General features: G+C 49.0%; 1 protein-coding gene across 3 annotated transcripts; it reads right to left on the reverse strand.

Moving 5' to 3' along the window:
• Positions 1–111: 111 nt before the first annotated feature.
• On the reverse strand, positions 112–16,069 carry THG1L (tRNA-histidine guanylyltransferase 1 like). 3 transcript variants are annotated; one of them, XM_078871210.1, is made up of 7 exons: positions 15,313–16,069; positions 10,973–11,149; positions 8,974–9,143; positions 8,448–8,536; positions 8,174–8,281; positions 981–1,025; positions 112–697 (listed from the first exon to the last, which is right to left on the reverse strand). In XM_078871210.1, the coding sequence occupies exons 1-7, from the start codon at positions 15,561–15,563 to the stop codon at positions 191–193; spliced, it is 1,347 nt and encodes a 448-aa protein (XP_078727336.1). In that variant the 5' UTR covers positions 15,564–16,069; the 3' UTR covers positions 112–190. The 3 variants fall into 3 exon arrangements, with proteins under 3 accessions (XP_078727336.1, XP_078727338.1, XP_078727337.1); XM_078871212.1 differs by lacking the exon at positions 981–1,025 and having other exon boundaries at positions 113–697; XM_078871211.1 differs by lacking the exon at positions 981–1,025 and having other exon boundaries at positions 113–700.
• Between the last annotated feature and the right edge of the window lie 264 nt (positions 16,070–16,333).

Consider the following 16,333-nt stretch of genomic DNA (forward strand, 5'->3'; position numbering starts at 1 on the left):
TTGTGAAATAAAACACTGGAAATATTTTGCATCATCCTGCTGCGTGAAGAGCAGGTCCACAATGCCCAAAGATAAGAATAAAGCTGACAATATAAACTTTTTTTATTTTATTAAAAAATAAATTTTCCTGACCGAATCATGAAGCTGTTTCATAATGTATTGTTGTTGATCTTTACGGTCTAACTTTTCATCAGTTGGTTACTTTTGTAAGCGTGAGGCTTTTACTATTTTTTATTGAAAAGTCTGCGAGGATATCTGGGTGCCTTTCCCAGAAAGAATCCCCAATGATGTCTTCGTGTAGCATCACCACCTTGCGCTGCTGTTCCTGCCTTTTGTCCGTTCCCTTGGCCTTCCGCGAGGCACGCCTTCCCTCTGTCGGGGTGTCTGGAGCCGCACACCGGCTCGCAGAATCGGATGCAGCAATTGGTTCAACGCCCACGCTGTAACTCGCCGCTGGCTCACCATCGCTCATTCGCTTCGCAGACACGGACTCCTGCACCTTGCTGACACGATCACCGCTTCCCACAGGGCGCTCCCGCCGCTGTTCAGGTCTGCCCTCTGCCGTGGGCTCATCCGCAGACCTGTCCACAAGGTCTCGACTGCCACTGCATTCCTTCTCAATGACATCTCCTTTTCCTGGGTCGGCTTCCCCATGGGGAGCGGCTTCAGTCTCCTTTAGTTGGTGTCCGGAGACCACCTGCTGAGAGGAGGACATTTTGGTCAGCTCATCTTAACCTATGAGTAATTTTTTGTCTGTCTGTCCATGTGTGTGTGGCTGAAACTTGCGAAGGATTTGGCTCACAAACCGTGGGGTTTATATATTTTTTTAAAGTAGACAGGTAGCACGCCATAAGCCCTGTGCTGAGCCAGCACTATTCCGATTTCGTATCTGTCACCTTTAAAGTTGTTTAATTAGCGATTCAGTGCTGTTTTCCATTACTTATTTATTACATAGCACGTGCTCGACCATACCAACTCACACGCGTTCGGTGGGGGTGAGGAGGCATTTCTCTATCTTGTGGACACTGCGCAAGGTAACACACACGAAATTACAGCACCCGTCAACCATACATCTATCTTATTTCTCTCATTTCTATTACTGCTTTTTCATAATACATCGTAGACATTAACCAGTAAATATACACTATACCGTTTGGTTCTGTTGGTAATATACACTATGTAACATGCTTTTCCCCCTGGGTACTAACTGTTACATTTCATTTCCTTAAGACAACAAAGTACAACCATTATGTCTTTTGTCTCACAAACTTTCCTCTTGTGAGCAGGACTTTACGTCACAAACTATTGAGTTTGTACACTTTCCCTCGCCTCTAATTTTCTTAACAAAATGTTTGATGACAGTAGATATACACTATGTAACCGGCTTGTTTCCCCTGCATACCAACTGTTCTATTTCATTTCCTTAAGACAACAAAGCACAGCCATTGTGTCTTTTTCCCCACAAACTTTCCTCTTGTGAGCAGGACTTTGTCAAGAACTATTTTTACTTTGTTTACATTTAATTTACACTTGTGTAAGTCTAAGTGTGTGTTATCGTCCATGTGTGTGTGTGACTGGCTGTACAGTGAGTGAAAAAAGTATTTGATCCCCTGCTGATTTTGTACGTTTGCCCACTGACAAAGAAATGATCAGTCTATAATTTTAATGGTAGGTTTATTTGAACAGTGAGAGACAGAATAACAACAACAAAATCCGGAAAAACGCATGTCAAAAATGTTATAAATTGATTTGCATTTTAATGTGGGAAATAAGTATTTGACCCCTCTGCAAAACATGACTTAGTACTTGGTGGCAAAACCCTTGTTGGCAATCACAGAGGTCAGACGTTTCTTGTAGTTGGCCACCAGGTTTGCACACATCTAAGGAGGGATTTTGTCCCACTCCTCTTTGCAGATCTTCAAGTCATTAAGGTTTCGAGGTTGACGTTTGGCAACTCGAACCTTCAGCTCCCTCCACAGATTTTCTATGGGATTAAGGTCTGGAGACTGGCTAGGCCACTCCAGGACCTTAATGTGCTTCTTCTTGAACCACTCCTTTGTTGCCTTGGCCGTGTGTTTTGGGTCATTGTCATGCTGGAATACCCATCCACGACCCATTTTCAATGCCCTGGTTGAGGGAAGGAGGTTCTCACCCAAGATTTGACGGTACATGGCCCCCGTCCATCGTCCCTTTGATGTGGTGAAGTTGTCCTGTCCACTTAGCAGAAAAACACCCCCAAAGCATAATGTTTCCACCTCCATGTTTGACGGTGGGGATGGTGTTCTTGGGGTCATAGGCAGCATTCCTCCTCCTCCAAACACGGCGAGTTGAGTTGATGCCAAAGAGCTCCATTTTGGTCTCATCTGACCACAGCACTTTCACCCAGTTGTCCTCTGAATCATTCAGATGTTCATTGGCAAACTTCAGACGGGCATGTATATGTGCTTTCTTGAGCAGGGGGACATTGCGGGCGCTGCAGGATTTCAGTCCTTCACGGTGTAGTGTGTTACCAACTGTTTTCTTGGTGACTATGGTCCCAGCTACCTTGAGATCATTGACAAGATCCTCCCGTGTAGTTCTGGGCCGATTCCTCACTGTTCTCATGATCATTGCAACTCCACGAGGTGAAATCTTGCATGGAGCCCCAGGTCAAGGGAGATTGACAGTTCTTTTGTGTTTCTTCCATTTGTGAATAATCACACCAACTGTTGTCACCTTCTCACCAAGCTGCTTGGCGATGGGCTTGTAAGCCCATTCCAGCCTTGTATAGGTCTACAATCTTGTCCCTGACATCCTTGAAGAGCTCTTTGGTCTTGGCCATGGTGGAGAGTTTGGAATCTGATTGATTGATTGTGAACAAGTGTCTTTTATACAGGTAACAAGCTGAGATTAGGAGCACTCCCTTTAAGAGTGTGCTCCTAATCTCAGCTCGTTACCCGTATAAAAAAAACACCTAGGAGCCAGAAATCTTTCTGATTGAGAGGGGGTCAAATATTCATTTCCCTCATTAAAATGTAAATCAATTTATAACATTTTTGACATGCATTTTTCTGGATTTTGTTGTTGTTATTCTGTCTCTTCACTGTTCAAATAATCCTACCATTAAAATTATAGACTGATCATTTCTTTGTCAGTGGGCAAACGTACAAAATCAGCAGGGGATCAAATACTTTTTTCCCTCACTGTATGTGTTAGTCCATGTGTGTGTACGTTGATATGTGTGTGTTAGTAAATATGTGTGTGTAGGTCCATGTGTGTGTCACTATGTATGTGTGTGTTTAAGTCCATGTGTGTGTATGTGTGTAAGTCGATATGTGCGTGTGAGTCACTGTGTGTCTGTACGTCGATACGTCCGTGTGTAAGTCGATGTGTGTGTGTTAGTCCATGTGTGTGAGTCCGTGTGTGTGTGCGTCAATGTGTGTAAATCCATATGTGTGTGTGTTTAAGTCGATGTTTGTGTGTGGAGATGGATGTGTGTGTGAGTCGCTGTGTGCAAGTCCACATCTGTGTGTGTAAGTGGATGTGTGTGTGTGTCAGTCACTGTGTGTGTGTGCAAGTCGATATGTGTGCGTGTGGGTCGATGTATGTGAGTGTGTAAGTCGATGTGTTTGTGTGTGTGGGTCAATGTCTGTGTGTCAGTCGATGTGTGTTAGTCAATGTGTGTGTGTGGTGTGTGTGGACAACTAATATTTAACAATTAAGTTAGTAATTTTTACTATAATAATGTGTGTGTCCAAGTCCATGTGTGCGTGTGAGTCGATGTGCGTGTCTGCGTCGATGTGTGTGTCTAAGTCGATGTGTGTGTGAGTCGATGCCCGTGTGTGAGTCGATGTGTGTGTGTGTACGTTCATGTGTGTGTGTATACAAGTCGATGTGTGTATGTAAGTCTGTGTGTGTGTGCGTGAGTCGATATGTGTGTATGTCAGTCGACGTGTGTGTGTGTTAGTGGATGTGTGTGCTTGGCTCCATGTGAGTGTGCAAGTCCATTTCTCTGTGTGTGCGAGTCGATGTATGTGTGCAAGTCTGGCAAAACAACCCCCTACCTCCTCGCGGTGCCGGACGGGCAACTCTGTCGTGGACAGTGCTGTGGGGGGAGGGCCAATGCTGATTGGCCTCTCCCCTAATGGCGTCTGTGACCACCACAGTGGCTATACGGGGGCTCTGGACGGGTGCGAGGGGCTGGTAACCCCTCCACCTTTCAATTAATTACCACTAAACCACGACTTAAAACATGTAACTAATAAGCTTGTGCCGGATGCCGCGGGGGGACAGGCGTCTATGACGTCTCCTGGCCAAATCCCAATTGGCGGAGGCAGGAGATTGAATCTTTACCCTCAAGGTTCCTCCAGAAACAACGAAAAGCCACTTCGTGTGGCCACGTGGAATGTCCGAACGCTCACTGCGGAGGAGAGGCTGCCACTCCTCTGTCGGGAGCTGGACCGGTACCGCCTGGATCTCTGTGGTATTCAGGAGGTCCGGTGGACCGGTTCTGGCTCCTGCCACCATGAGGGGTGGACAGTCCTCTACTCGGGGCAGGAGACTGCCAAACAACAGGGTGTGGGCTCTTCTTCTGAACAAAATAATGAAGGGAGCGTGGGAGCGTGGGAGTGTGGCGGTGAGGTGTGGGAAGCTGTAAGCCCCAGGCTACTTTGGCCTCGCCTTCCAATCAACCGGAGGCGAGGAGTGGGGGTCGTGGTTACTTATGCCCCCACCGAAGACGAACATCCGTGGAGGGAAGCAGGCAAAGCCGATGAGTCAGATGTCTTCTATGACCTCCTGTCACAGGTGCTGGTTAAAGTGGCCACTCGGGATAGTCATCTTGTTGGGTGACTTCAATGCCCGAGTTGGTCATGATGCTGGCACCTGGTCTGGAGTGATTGGAGGGCATGGGCCAGATCAGCTCAATAACAACGGTAGGAGGCTGCTAGATTTTTGTGCAGCCCATGGGCTTGTAATTACCAACACGCTCTTCCGGCATCGGCGCATCCACACAACATCATGGATGCATGCCAGGTCCAAGCAAGAACATCTTCTGGACTAGATATTGACGAACCAGCAGATGCGAGCCCATGTCCTTGACACCAGGACCTACCGTGGCGCTGATCTGCCCTCTGACCATGGACTAGTCATCTGTAAGATGCGCCTACCATTCTTCCACTCCGGTGGTGGGTGTACACCCAGGATCCCATTCCAACCTAAAGTGGCCTGGTCTCAGTTAGCTGATGAAAGTTGCAAGCGAAAATTCCATCATCGCTTGCGGCTGGGGTTGGCATCGTTCCCCCCCACTCTTCCTGATGTCGAGGGTAAATGGGCGAGGTTTAGGACTGACTCATGCAGCTGCAATGGCTGCTTTGGGTACGCGGTCCAGACCTCTCCAGAGACCCTGGCTGACAGAGGAGGTGTTCAGGATAGTTGAGAAAAAGCGACAGGCCCACTCTCATCAGCTACAGCATCCCACGTCAGAGAATGAGGAGGCTTACTGCAGCCTTCGCTCGGAGGTTCGGAGAGCCGTAAGGCGCTGCAAGGATGGGTGGTGGTCGTGGGTTGCTGAAGAGATGGGAGTCTGCCTCAGTGGCCCGCGATCACAAATCACTATTTAACTCCATCAAAAAAGTAACCTGCAGCGGCACATCTATTACCATCATTAGGGGAAAAAACGGTGATCCAATCTCCGACCCCCAGGGACAGGTTTGCAGATTTGCTGAGCATTTCTGTGAGATCCTGGGGGAGGGGAAATCCCTTAGCCAGGAAAACATCATGGCACAAAGTGGGGATGACCCTGCTGAGGCTGCGGTGCCTCAATTATTGTGAGTGGCTGGCTGAGGTGCCGTCTGTTGAGGAAGTACTGAAGGCGATCCGGAGTCTGAGACCAGGAAGGGCACCGGGCAGAGATGATCTCCCAAGCAAAATGCTGAGGGAGGGTGGCGTTTGTGCACAGACTGCCCTATATGACATCATAACAACAGTCTGGACCACTGGACGGGTTCCGCAGGATTGGAAGGATGCCCTGGTGGTCCCCCTCTTTAAGAAGCACAGACTGTAACAACTACAGGGGCATCTCACTCGGTGTGCCGGGAAAGGTCCTGGCAAGGATTATTCAACATCGCCTTGCTAGGCACGCTGAGGAGAGGCTTACGGAGCCCCAATGCGGTTTCAGGAAAGGGCGGTCCTGCACAGATGCCATATTTTCTGTCCGTCTGCAACACCAGAGGTGTAGGGAATTCCAACAAGACCTACATCTCTGCTTTATTGATCTGGTCAAGGCCTATGATACCATCAGTAGGCCTGGGCTCTGGGTTGTTCTTCGTGCTTTTGGAGTCCCTGACCCTCTGCTCACGATCATTAAGGACCTTCATGATGGTGAGCGGGCCCGGGTAAAACTACGTGGCCGGAAGTCAGAGTCATTCCCTGTACACCTTGAGGTGTGACAGGGATGTCCTCTGGCTCCCACATTATTTAACATCTATTTTGACCATGCAGTTCGTGAAGCCTTCAATAGCTGTACCGGGGGAATTTCCATTTGGTACAGATATAATGGGAGGCTGATCGATGCCCGGGTGCGATCAAGGGATGGCTCCCTATTGGCCAACCACGTTTATGTATGCCGATTTGGTAATAGCTGTTCATTCAGAGGAGGAGTTGGAGATGCTGCTGCTGCTGAGACTGGAGCGTGCCACAAAGAGGTGGGGCCTTACTATCAGCCCCACCAAAACTAAGCACCTGCCTGGGTATTTTGTACCATCGGACACTACACCCACACAACTCCCAATCGGTGATGGGGCAGTTGTGGAGAGAGTGGAGAGTTTCCCATACCTGGGCAGTGTGCTTATGACCGGCTCCAGTTTAACAGCAGAGGTCTCACTCCGAATCAGTCGAGCGGCAATATCTTTTCATTGGTTGCATAACGCTGTGTGGACGTTACCTGGTCTGTCGCTCCGCACGAAGCTTCAGGTCTTCTCGGCCACAGTCATTCCCTCCCTTCTCTACGCTTGCGAAACGTGGACCCTCCTAATGGAGCATCTTCGCCGGTTAGAAACATTTAGGCTGGCCTGCCTACGATCCATCCTGGGTTTAACTAGGCAGGATTGTGTGAGGAGCTCACAAATCCTTGAAAGATCTGGGCAAAGTCCCATCGGTGAGCTCCTCCGGCAGGCAAGGCTGCGTTGGCTGGGTCATGTAGCCAGCATGCCCAGCCACCGCATGCCTAAACAGCTTTTGTTCAGCCGGATCGAGGGGGCTAAACGGGCGCGGCATGGGCTAGAGAAGAGATGGAGTGATGTGATACAGGAGGACGTGGAGCTGAGTGGACTTGCCGATGACTGGTACCAGCGGTGTCAAGATCGGCCTCTGTGGAGGAGGATCGTGAAGGACGCTACTGGGCAGTTGGAGGCAGTCGCCCTCCAACAACAACGGAGAGCGGAGGAACGACGCTCACAACAATGAGCGGAGCGCCGGGTGGCTAAAGCACAGCAAGTTGGCACAGGTGGTGCATCAGCTAGTCATCTCGGTCATCTCATTCAGTCGACCCGTGACACCTGGGTCTGCCTCGTGACCTCCTGCCAGCGGGCGTTCGACACTTCACGTGGCCTCAAGGTGCACATGGCCTGGCACAAGCGTCGTGGTAACGTCACCGCCACTTAGTGGCGAATGGTGGTTGTTGTTGTTAGTCAATGTGTGCGTGTGTAAGTCCATATGTGTGTGCGTGTAGGTCGATGTGTGTGTGAGTCTATGTCTGTATGTGTGTAAGTCGATGTGTGTGTGTTTTTTTTGCCCGGGCAATGCTGGGTACTTCCCACTAGTTTATATATTTAATTAAAAAGTGTAGATTTTGACTGGAAATAGCCTGGGTGAGGTTCACATTCTGTATATACAAATTGCTGATCTTGTCAAAGAGCATAAACCATCACGTAAACTCTGGTCATCCTTACAGCGGTTTTTAGGGAACCATCGAACAAAGACGGTCAGTGCATCGCGTGCTTTCAGATACGCTTCTGCGACTGTCTGGAACGGTCTTTCTTCCAATATTAGTATGTATGTTCAACTTCTTTCGCACTGTAAATAGCCAACAGTGATAACGCTCTGTGATAGCCGCGAAAACATTAAATAACTCGATGAGCGGCCAGCGTTCTGCACGTTCTCGGCGCGCGTATGGGATTGGCCTGCGTGCGAGCACCTTCTCCCAGATGATGGTAGTTCCCTTGCGGAACTGCAACGGCTCCTTGTTGTAGTTGATACCGAACTCTGAAAACAAGATCTCATTCTTGTCTGCCGCCACCGTGAGCTGTGAATGCACCAAACAACCACATGAGGGGATTATGACGGTGGGAGAGTAAGGGGAGTTCGAAAAGGAGTTTCACCGACGCATTCACGCTGCCAGCACGTGCAGATGCAAGACGTGGACATATTTGTCAATTGCACACACGTGAGTGACAAGCCCAGGACTTCACCTTGAGCCGTTCCTGGGCTTGGGTAGTGGTGAGGCCCCCGTTCTGCACCAGCGCCCAGAACACGGTGTTGTAGAGGTTGTTAATGTGGCCTGCCCCATTGAAGGGGGAGGGGGGGTGGAGATTCAGAATCACCGACTCGAGAATCTCTCCGTGGTTCTACTTGGAGCCGCACATAAAACCATAAACTAAAATATAAACTTTTTTATTTCACCAGGTAAGGCCCGCTGAGCTATATAGCTCTTTTTCAGAAGCAACCTAGCCATAAATGATAGTTCAACAAAGTGGCTTATCATGATCACATTTCTAGCAGCCAAATTATCTTAAACACGTTTCCATAAGGAGGATGCAATCGTACCCTCTCTCCCTTTACACAACCCTTTAAGCTTATTTCCTATGATACAACATTTAACAAAGGATACCCAGAGTCTCAAGTTATCAATTGAACTACTAAAATTACTTTTGAGGTTTAATTCAAGAGCAAAGGTTATATCAGGAGGCAGATTCCCATGGAGGAGTTTGTGCTCACAGTCGGCCTGGCGCCAGCTCAGGTAGTCCCGCAGATGCCGCTCTGTGGGGTAGAGCACAACGCGGCCGTCAAACGCCGGGGGGTAGAGGAGCCGCTCCGGCGCGAAGAACTTGTCCCAGTAGAAGACGAACGCCGAGGAGAAGAGCGAAGCCACCTGCGTCATGAACTTACTGCCGTGGGATGACACAGAGACGCATATTCCCGATAAGTTATGAAAAATAATAGATTTTACTCTTTCTGGCAATAAAACAGGTGTTTTGATGTTCAAACACCAAATAGATACATTTTGCAATAAATCAAGTCTGCATTAACCACACATACTTGTGGTGAACATGCAAACAAAACATGCTCTGATAAAAATGCATTGTCTTTTAAATTGATTGGCCTACAAAAGGTATCTATTTCGTGTTTGTGCATCTTAACACCTCCTGTTTTATTGCCAGAAAAGGTAAAACCTATTCTTATTTTTCATACTTTGATACTAGCAAAAAAGGTCCCATGATATTTCCGTTACGTTATTTATATTATTACAATTCTTGTTTACCCAAAAAAGACTCAACACTCTTTTAAACTACGAAGTCCGTGTTAGGCGCGGGGGTTGCATTCCTGAAATTGCCACGTAAAACGAATTCGCTTTAAGCAGGAGTTATTTTACCATAAGGAATAATGGCAAAGGTAGGGGTGCTGTTCCAGCCCATAATTTAATTGTTTTTATTTGACAGCCGACTGTTTCACATGTTTATTTTTTTATGTGTTGTGTTTATATATGTAGAGGTGGTTACGGAAAGGGAAGCGGACAAACACACAGGGGTGTCTACATCCACGTCCGCAATGGTTAACCCTGGGGGGCTATGGGTGGCGCTGTGATCCCCCATAGCCCCACCCCTCGGTGGCGGTTGGTATAAAAGGCGGGGAGCCAGAGGGCTCGGGGTCCAGTGTGAAGCTTAACCAGCGAAGATTGAAGACCGGCAGATAGGCCCTGGAACTTCCCTGGCTCGCTGTCCTTCTCAGGGCCGGGCAGGGCAAGCCAATGGCGCGGCCCTTAGAGCCTCAGGACCGATGCTCTTGTAAGAGCACGGTCTGGTTGGCTGGGTGCCGGGATCCGTGCTTAACCAGGGCCGGATCAGATAGCCTCCCCTAGCACTCTTAGAGGAGGACTGGGAGTAGATCAGTCATGGATAGTGCTAGGGGTGTATTCCTGTTGAGTACGGGTGAAGGGGCCATTACCCCTTCAAGTGTTATGTTACTGGCCTTTGCTTTAATAAACAAGTGTGCCTCGACTACGTCGTCTCTGTCTCGCTGATAACCCACTATATATATTTGCTATACATATGCTATGTGTAACAGTCATTCAAATATTAAGTGTGTAAAAGATATGGCGAGTGAAAAGATAAGAGAGTGAGATGACACTTCGCACACAAAGATGCCAGAACAAAGACTGAGGAACAGGAAGGCGTGCCATGTATCACAGCACACATCAGACCTACAGGACCAGCTCCCAGCATCACCGAACAATGCTGCCATTACCCAAGCCGTTCAGAAAAGTTGTGTTATAGCAGGCACGGTACGCGTTAAGTGGAAAACGTTCCAATACAAAAAATCGCGTTCAAGCTAAAATGTGTAGTGTGAATGCCACACGTTTTAAATGGAGATTTACTGTACTGTCACTTAACCAGAAAACTCAGAGAAAACCCATGCAGAACAAGAGAGAAAGAACATACAAACTGCACACAGGAAGGCAGCCGATTCAGGAATCAAACTCAGGCCTTTCTGCTGTGAGCAGAGCCATCCCTAAGGTACGGCAAATCAGGGTGGATGCCCCGGGCCCCGCGTTTTGGGGGGCCCGTGCTTCGACGTCACAGTGTTAGATGTAATACTTCCGGTTTATTTTGAAGGCGTCAGGGGAGGGGCGCACAGTGTGATTTTCCCAGGCCCCGCACCCCCCTATGGATAGCCCTGACTGTGAGGCATGAGTGACGGCAGTGGTGATGGTGGTTACCTGGCCCTGCGCTTGAACCAGTTGGTTTTGCGGTGGAACACGAAGCTGAACTCGTCGCTCTGCCCGTAGGCCAGGACGAGGTCGTCCAGCTCTGTGACCACGTGCGCCGCGCAGTGCGCCATGAGGCGCAGCCCACGGGCGTCGTTGGGCTTCACGAACCCGTGGTCCTCGGCGAACCTGCGTCGCGGAGCAGACACCGCCGACACAAGCCACGTCAGCGTCGCCGTTCCGTGTGTCTCTCTTCCGGGTTCTCTGGTTTCCTCCCACAGTTAAACATCGGGAGAACAAAAGCCACGCAGAAAGGCACCCGAGTTTAAGAATCGAACCCAGGCCCTTCTTTGTTTGTTCTGCATGGGTTGCTCCTCTGAATTCCTGGGTTTCTTCCGATATCTAAAAAAAATATAACTGGTGTTGTCCAAATATCCCAATGCTGAAAAATGACAGCTACACCTCGATTTACCAACGAATTACAGTTTACAAAATTTTGCGTGAAAGCAATTAACAAATTACAGACACTTTTTGATGAATAAAATCGAATATCCGTGTTAATGAAATTTCACTACGGCACGCGCCGTGACATCACCAAACAAGAAGCGCCCAGGAGGCTGCTTCATCCATTCGTGATAGCGTTATGGTATCTTTTGATCAGTTCATTGAAAACGTTAATTATATTAGTTTTAAGTTATTATTAAATCGTTTTAATATTTACATTATTTTTGTTTTGGGAAAAGTGATATCGGTGTATATTTTAATGTTAGGAGTTGAGTTGGAATTAGTGTCCGAAACACATCCCTCATTTCTTTTTTCAATTAATGGGAAAAGCCATTCCGATTTACGATAGTCCGTTCTTATATGACGTGTTTTCATAATGCTAATTGGATGTAACGCGATTGATGAATTAGGGAACACGTTTTTCAACTAATGCGAATGGGATATACGGTGACTCCTCTACTTACAAACATTCGACATACAAACTTCGAGAGATACGAACAAACCTGTCCGTATGTCCAGTTGCCTGTTCGGACCGAGAGTCTAAAGTTCAACCACCGCGCAAAAATAGATGGCGGTAGTGACATCTACAGAACATGAAGAACAAGTGATATCTACAGCCACAGGAGATTATACAACTTTTAAAGCCATTCCCCGTGTTTAGTGTACATGCCGTACAACATTTTTGAATTGACAGGAGTAAAGTTGGATTTACGAACAAATCGACTTACGAACAGACCTCTGGAACCTAACTCGTTAGAAAGTAGAGGAGTCCCTGTAACGCGATTGAATGAACAGAACTATGACGCATTAGTAGGAATAAGCGGTTGTACAGCTGCCTAAGCATAGCATCATCACACAAGGTGCGATGCTGCTGGATGCCACCCACACGCCTGCATACGCATCGTGTTATTGCGGACTGTGCTTTACCCTACATTATATATTAAGACGTGATTTTTCCATAACGCGATGTTCTTCAGGATCGCCCCTACCGCGTTACACGAGGACAGACCGTTTTCGTTGAACCTGTGTTTTTTTGAAGAACGCATCCCACTATCTCAAAGCGAGGGTCACCCATACCTTCCAACCCATACGGTTTACCCGTATTCTTGGACAGGCTAATTGAGTTTTCAGGTCCATACGGTGTACTGCTGTTTTAATACGGGCACAAAAATTTGTTTTTTTGTGTTTCTCCCTAGTCATTGGACTTTGTAGGATGAACGTTGAGATTTATAAGGGGCACGGGGTGACCAATCAGATCTGAATTGGTCTGTAATAATGTGACGTAAATGGTGTCACTCGGGTGTTCGCGCCAGCTACTGTTACAGGAGTGCAACAATGCGTCTGGAGCCTCTCTCTAGCACCAAAGTACGGCATGTCAGCCAGCCCTAGGGGGCAGATTCCTGGCGATGGTCTGAGAGAGGGCAAGGGAGGGGTGGTAGCCTGAGTGGGGCACGTGATGCTCGGTCGAGATCATTCGGGAAAGGTCTCGAAGGGGGCATGGCCGAAGGCGGAACGAGGCCACGCCCAGGAGCATCAAGGGGCAGTCCCGAGAGTGTTCTGGGCTCGTCTGTAGAAACAAGCCTGGCTCCCGCGTCTCATCGTCTCCGGGTCTTCGTCTAGAGTTAATTAGCTATTCACATAGTTAACCAGATCACCTACTATAGAACCCAAGTTGCGTTCAATGTTACCCGCTAGGGAAGTTGTTAAATAAAAGTGTTGCCTCCCAGTCCAGAGTGTGTGCCTCCATATTGGGGAGCAACACTACAATAAGGTAGGCAGCACTGATAAGGGGTTGACAGCAGGTATAGGACACCTGTAACCTGCAAATCACTCAATTTAGTCCATGGGCTCGGGCCAAAAAAATAACTTATTGGTACGACCTGAGGTGGCAAAGTCTCGTAATGATTTTTGTAATCCTCCCTGTGTGTGGGACATATTCTATGATAACCTTTGCGGAGTTCACTCTGTCAGGTGAGTACTTTGTGCTATAGAGTCGATATATACTGCTATAGTGAGCATGTACGACTGTAGTGATAGCAGGTACAACCACAGTCAGTATGCACTGCTGTAGTGAAAGCAGGTACCAGCACAGTCAGTATGCCACTGCTGGGATCATAGCAGGTACCACCAGTCAGCATGCACTGCTGTAAACAATAGATACCACTACAATCTGCACTGCTGTAATCATAGCAGATCCCATCACAGTCAGTATGCACTGCTGTAGTAATTGCGATGAAAGACGCAAAAAAAAGCTGATTTAAGGCTGCTTACTTGGCGAAGTTCGTATAAAATCGTAAAAACGAACTATATTTATCAAATATAGTTAGTTTTTATGAATTTAATAATTGTGTGCATGTTATGAAAGTTTACAATTTATAGAAGGTATCAAAATTGACAAACTGAACAAAAATATTTTTTTTCCCTCTAGTCCCTGGCCTTTAATAATCTTAACAGGTACATTAACAATACATTGAGGGTAAAGTTAGCACTTTAGATATCTTTACTGAACAGATAATACAGAACCACCAGTACTTGACTCACCTGCCAGTAAATGATCATGAGCAAACAAGCTGCTAGAAACAGAAGGAAAACAGAGAGCGCCAATCTATTCCAGACTTAACTAAGTCACTGAAATTGAAGAACAAGCGTGAATGCAAGAATATGTATGAAATACATGCCTTGGGGCCAAACATCCATTTTGTCAATTATTTATTGTCTTCATTAACAGCGGATGCGTTAGAATGTTTTATTTGTAACGTCCGGGCAAATAGGAGTGATTGCGATAGGTGCAGAGACAGGTTTCCTGCGAGAAAAAAATAACAGCTGCTCATTTGGAAAGGTTATCACGTATTATTTAACTTCTGTTGGTGTAACAAATAAAATGGCACCATTTAAGTTTTGCCACTTTGGGTGGTGCCGATATGTGGTCTGGCCCAAGGACTAATTGGGATCACAGCAGCAGCATCGCCCGCTGGCTGCTGCACGCGGTGGAGGCTTTCGAGAGCAGCAGGCGAGGCGGGCGAGTCCCGGGGAGCCGTCGTCTGCAGCTCGGCGCGTTTTGTAGTTTACACAGCTGCTGAGCACAGGCCCAGAACGTCAAACGGGCCGACAACAAACAGCACTCTCAAAGTTGCAATCGGTAAGGGTGAATGCGTTTCTTGAACCCGAGCAAGGACTGCATTATGAGCTTGGGATGAGTGACAACGGGATTGGAAAAACAGAAAAGGACTACAGTATAACCCACAGTGTGGTGAGTGGGTAGGTGGACGGGTGAGCGAGTGGGTGGATGGATGGGTGAGCAGGTGGGTGGTTGAGTGAGGCTGGTTAAGAGTGGAAGTGAATGAGTGGGTGGGTGACAGGGTCTGTCCCGGGACCTCCTGCCAGCAGCGAGCCTTCGGCACTTGACGTGCCCTCAAGACATACGACCTCGCCTGGCACAAGCGCCGTGGTGATGTCACCGCTACTTCGTGGCGGATGGGGGTGTTGTTTTTGGAGTGTTGTGGTGTTGATGTGGGGAGTTGGATTCCCGCTTACGGCCAACACCAGTGACTTATCGGAACCCGTCACGGGCCTCTCCTAGGTTGACTCGGCCTCAAATGAGTACCTGGTGCGGCGTGTAGACATCGCAACTAGGGAGTCAAAGGTGGCCAGGTGTGGTGCTGGCCACCCCCCCCCCCTTCAAAGGTGCTACTCGCTCGCAGAGCACTTGTCCCAACAGTCTGTTAAGGCTACGCGGGGGCTCTTTGTCTCTGTGGCGCCGTGGTGGTGGTTGAGCCCCATGTGTGCGTGCGCGAGAGACGGCGACTGCCGCTGTCTCTACGTGTGGACGGGCGTACAGTGCGCCCTACTTGCGGAAGGATCTCCCGTCGAGCCGCACCACCACCCACGTGTCGGGCAGGCACGCGTCCTCGCGCTCGAAGCCGCGCGTGTACGCGAAGCGGCTCAGCGCCATGGCGGGGTGCGGCGCCGCGTGCAGCTCGCGGCGCGCAGGCGCGCTGGGAGGCGGCGGCGGCGCGGGGAGACGCGGAGGAGGCGCGGGGCGAGACGCGGCGAGGCGGCGGCAAAGCGCGGGCAGCAGCAAGAGGCGTGGGGCGCGCATGCGGAGGCGGCGGCAGGAGCGGGGCTCGTGTAGGAGGGGGTGGGACTATGGGAGGCGGGGCGAGGGCTCGTTGCGAGGGGGCGGGGCGCGTGGGTGAGGGGGCGGGGCGCGTGGGCGAGGGGGCGGGGCGCGTGGGCGAGGGAGCGGGGCTCGTTGCGAGGGGGCGGGGCGCGTGGGCGAAGGGGCGGGGCGCGTGGGCGAGGTTCCCGCTGTCCAAACACAAGTGTTGAAATCGGATTCCCACCACCACCCATCTCAAAAGAATTCTCTCATCAAAACGCTATACCACAGAGCCCATGGCATTTCTGACCAACACCACCTGACCGGTGAATTAAGACATGTACATCGGGCCCTCAGGATAAACGGATACTCTGACCGTACTATCCGCCAAGCTGTCTCTCCCACCACACAGAAACAGCCACATGAAACTCCGACCAAAACTATCACGTTACCATACATAGCAGGCGTGACCAAAAAGATCTCCAAAATTCTAAACAAACATTAGATTCAAGTCCGATTCAGTACAGTGCATAACATCCGTGATCTGATTCCATCTGTGAAGGATGTCGTTCCTGACTTACAGTATCCTGGAGTCTACAAATTGAGTTGCATTTGTGGTGATTGCTACATTGGAGAAACGAAACGTATGTTTCTGATTGTGTCTGCGAGCACAAGTCAGATCTGAAACACGGCAGAACTGATTCTTCGGCCGTTGCCGATCATTGCTACAACTCGGTGGGCTCTCATGAAATTGTCTTTTCCGAGACCAA

The sequence above is a fragment of the Lampetra fluviatilis genome, chromosome 32 (genome assembly GCF_964198595.1).
Source record: "Lampetra fluviatilis chromosome 32, kcLamFluv1.1, whole genome shotgun sequence".
NCBI classification, from domain to species: domain Eukaryota; kingdom Metazoa; phylum Chordata; class Hyperoartia; order Petromyzontiformes; family Petromyzontidae; genus Lampetra; species Lampetra fluviatilis.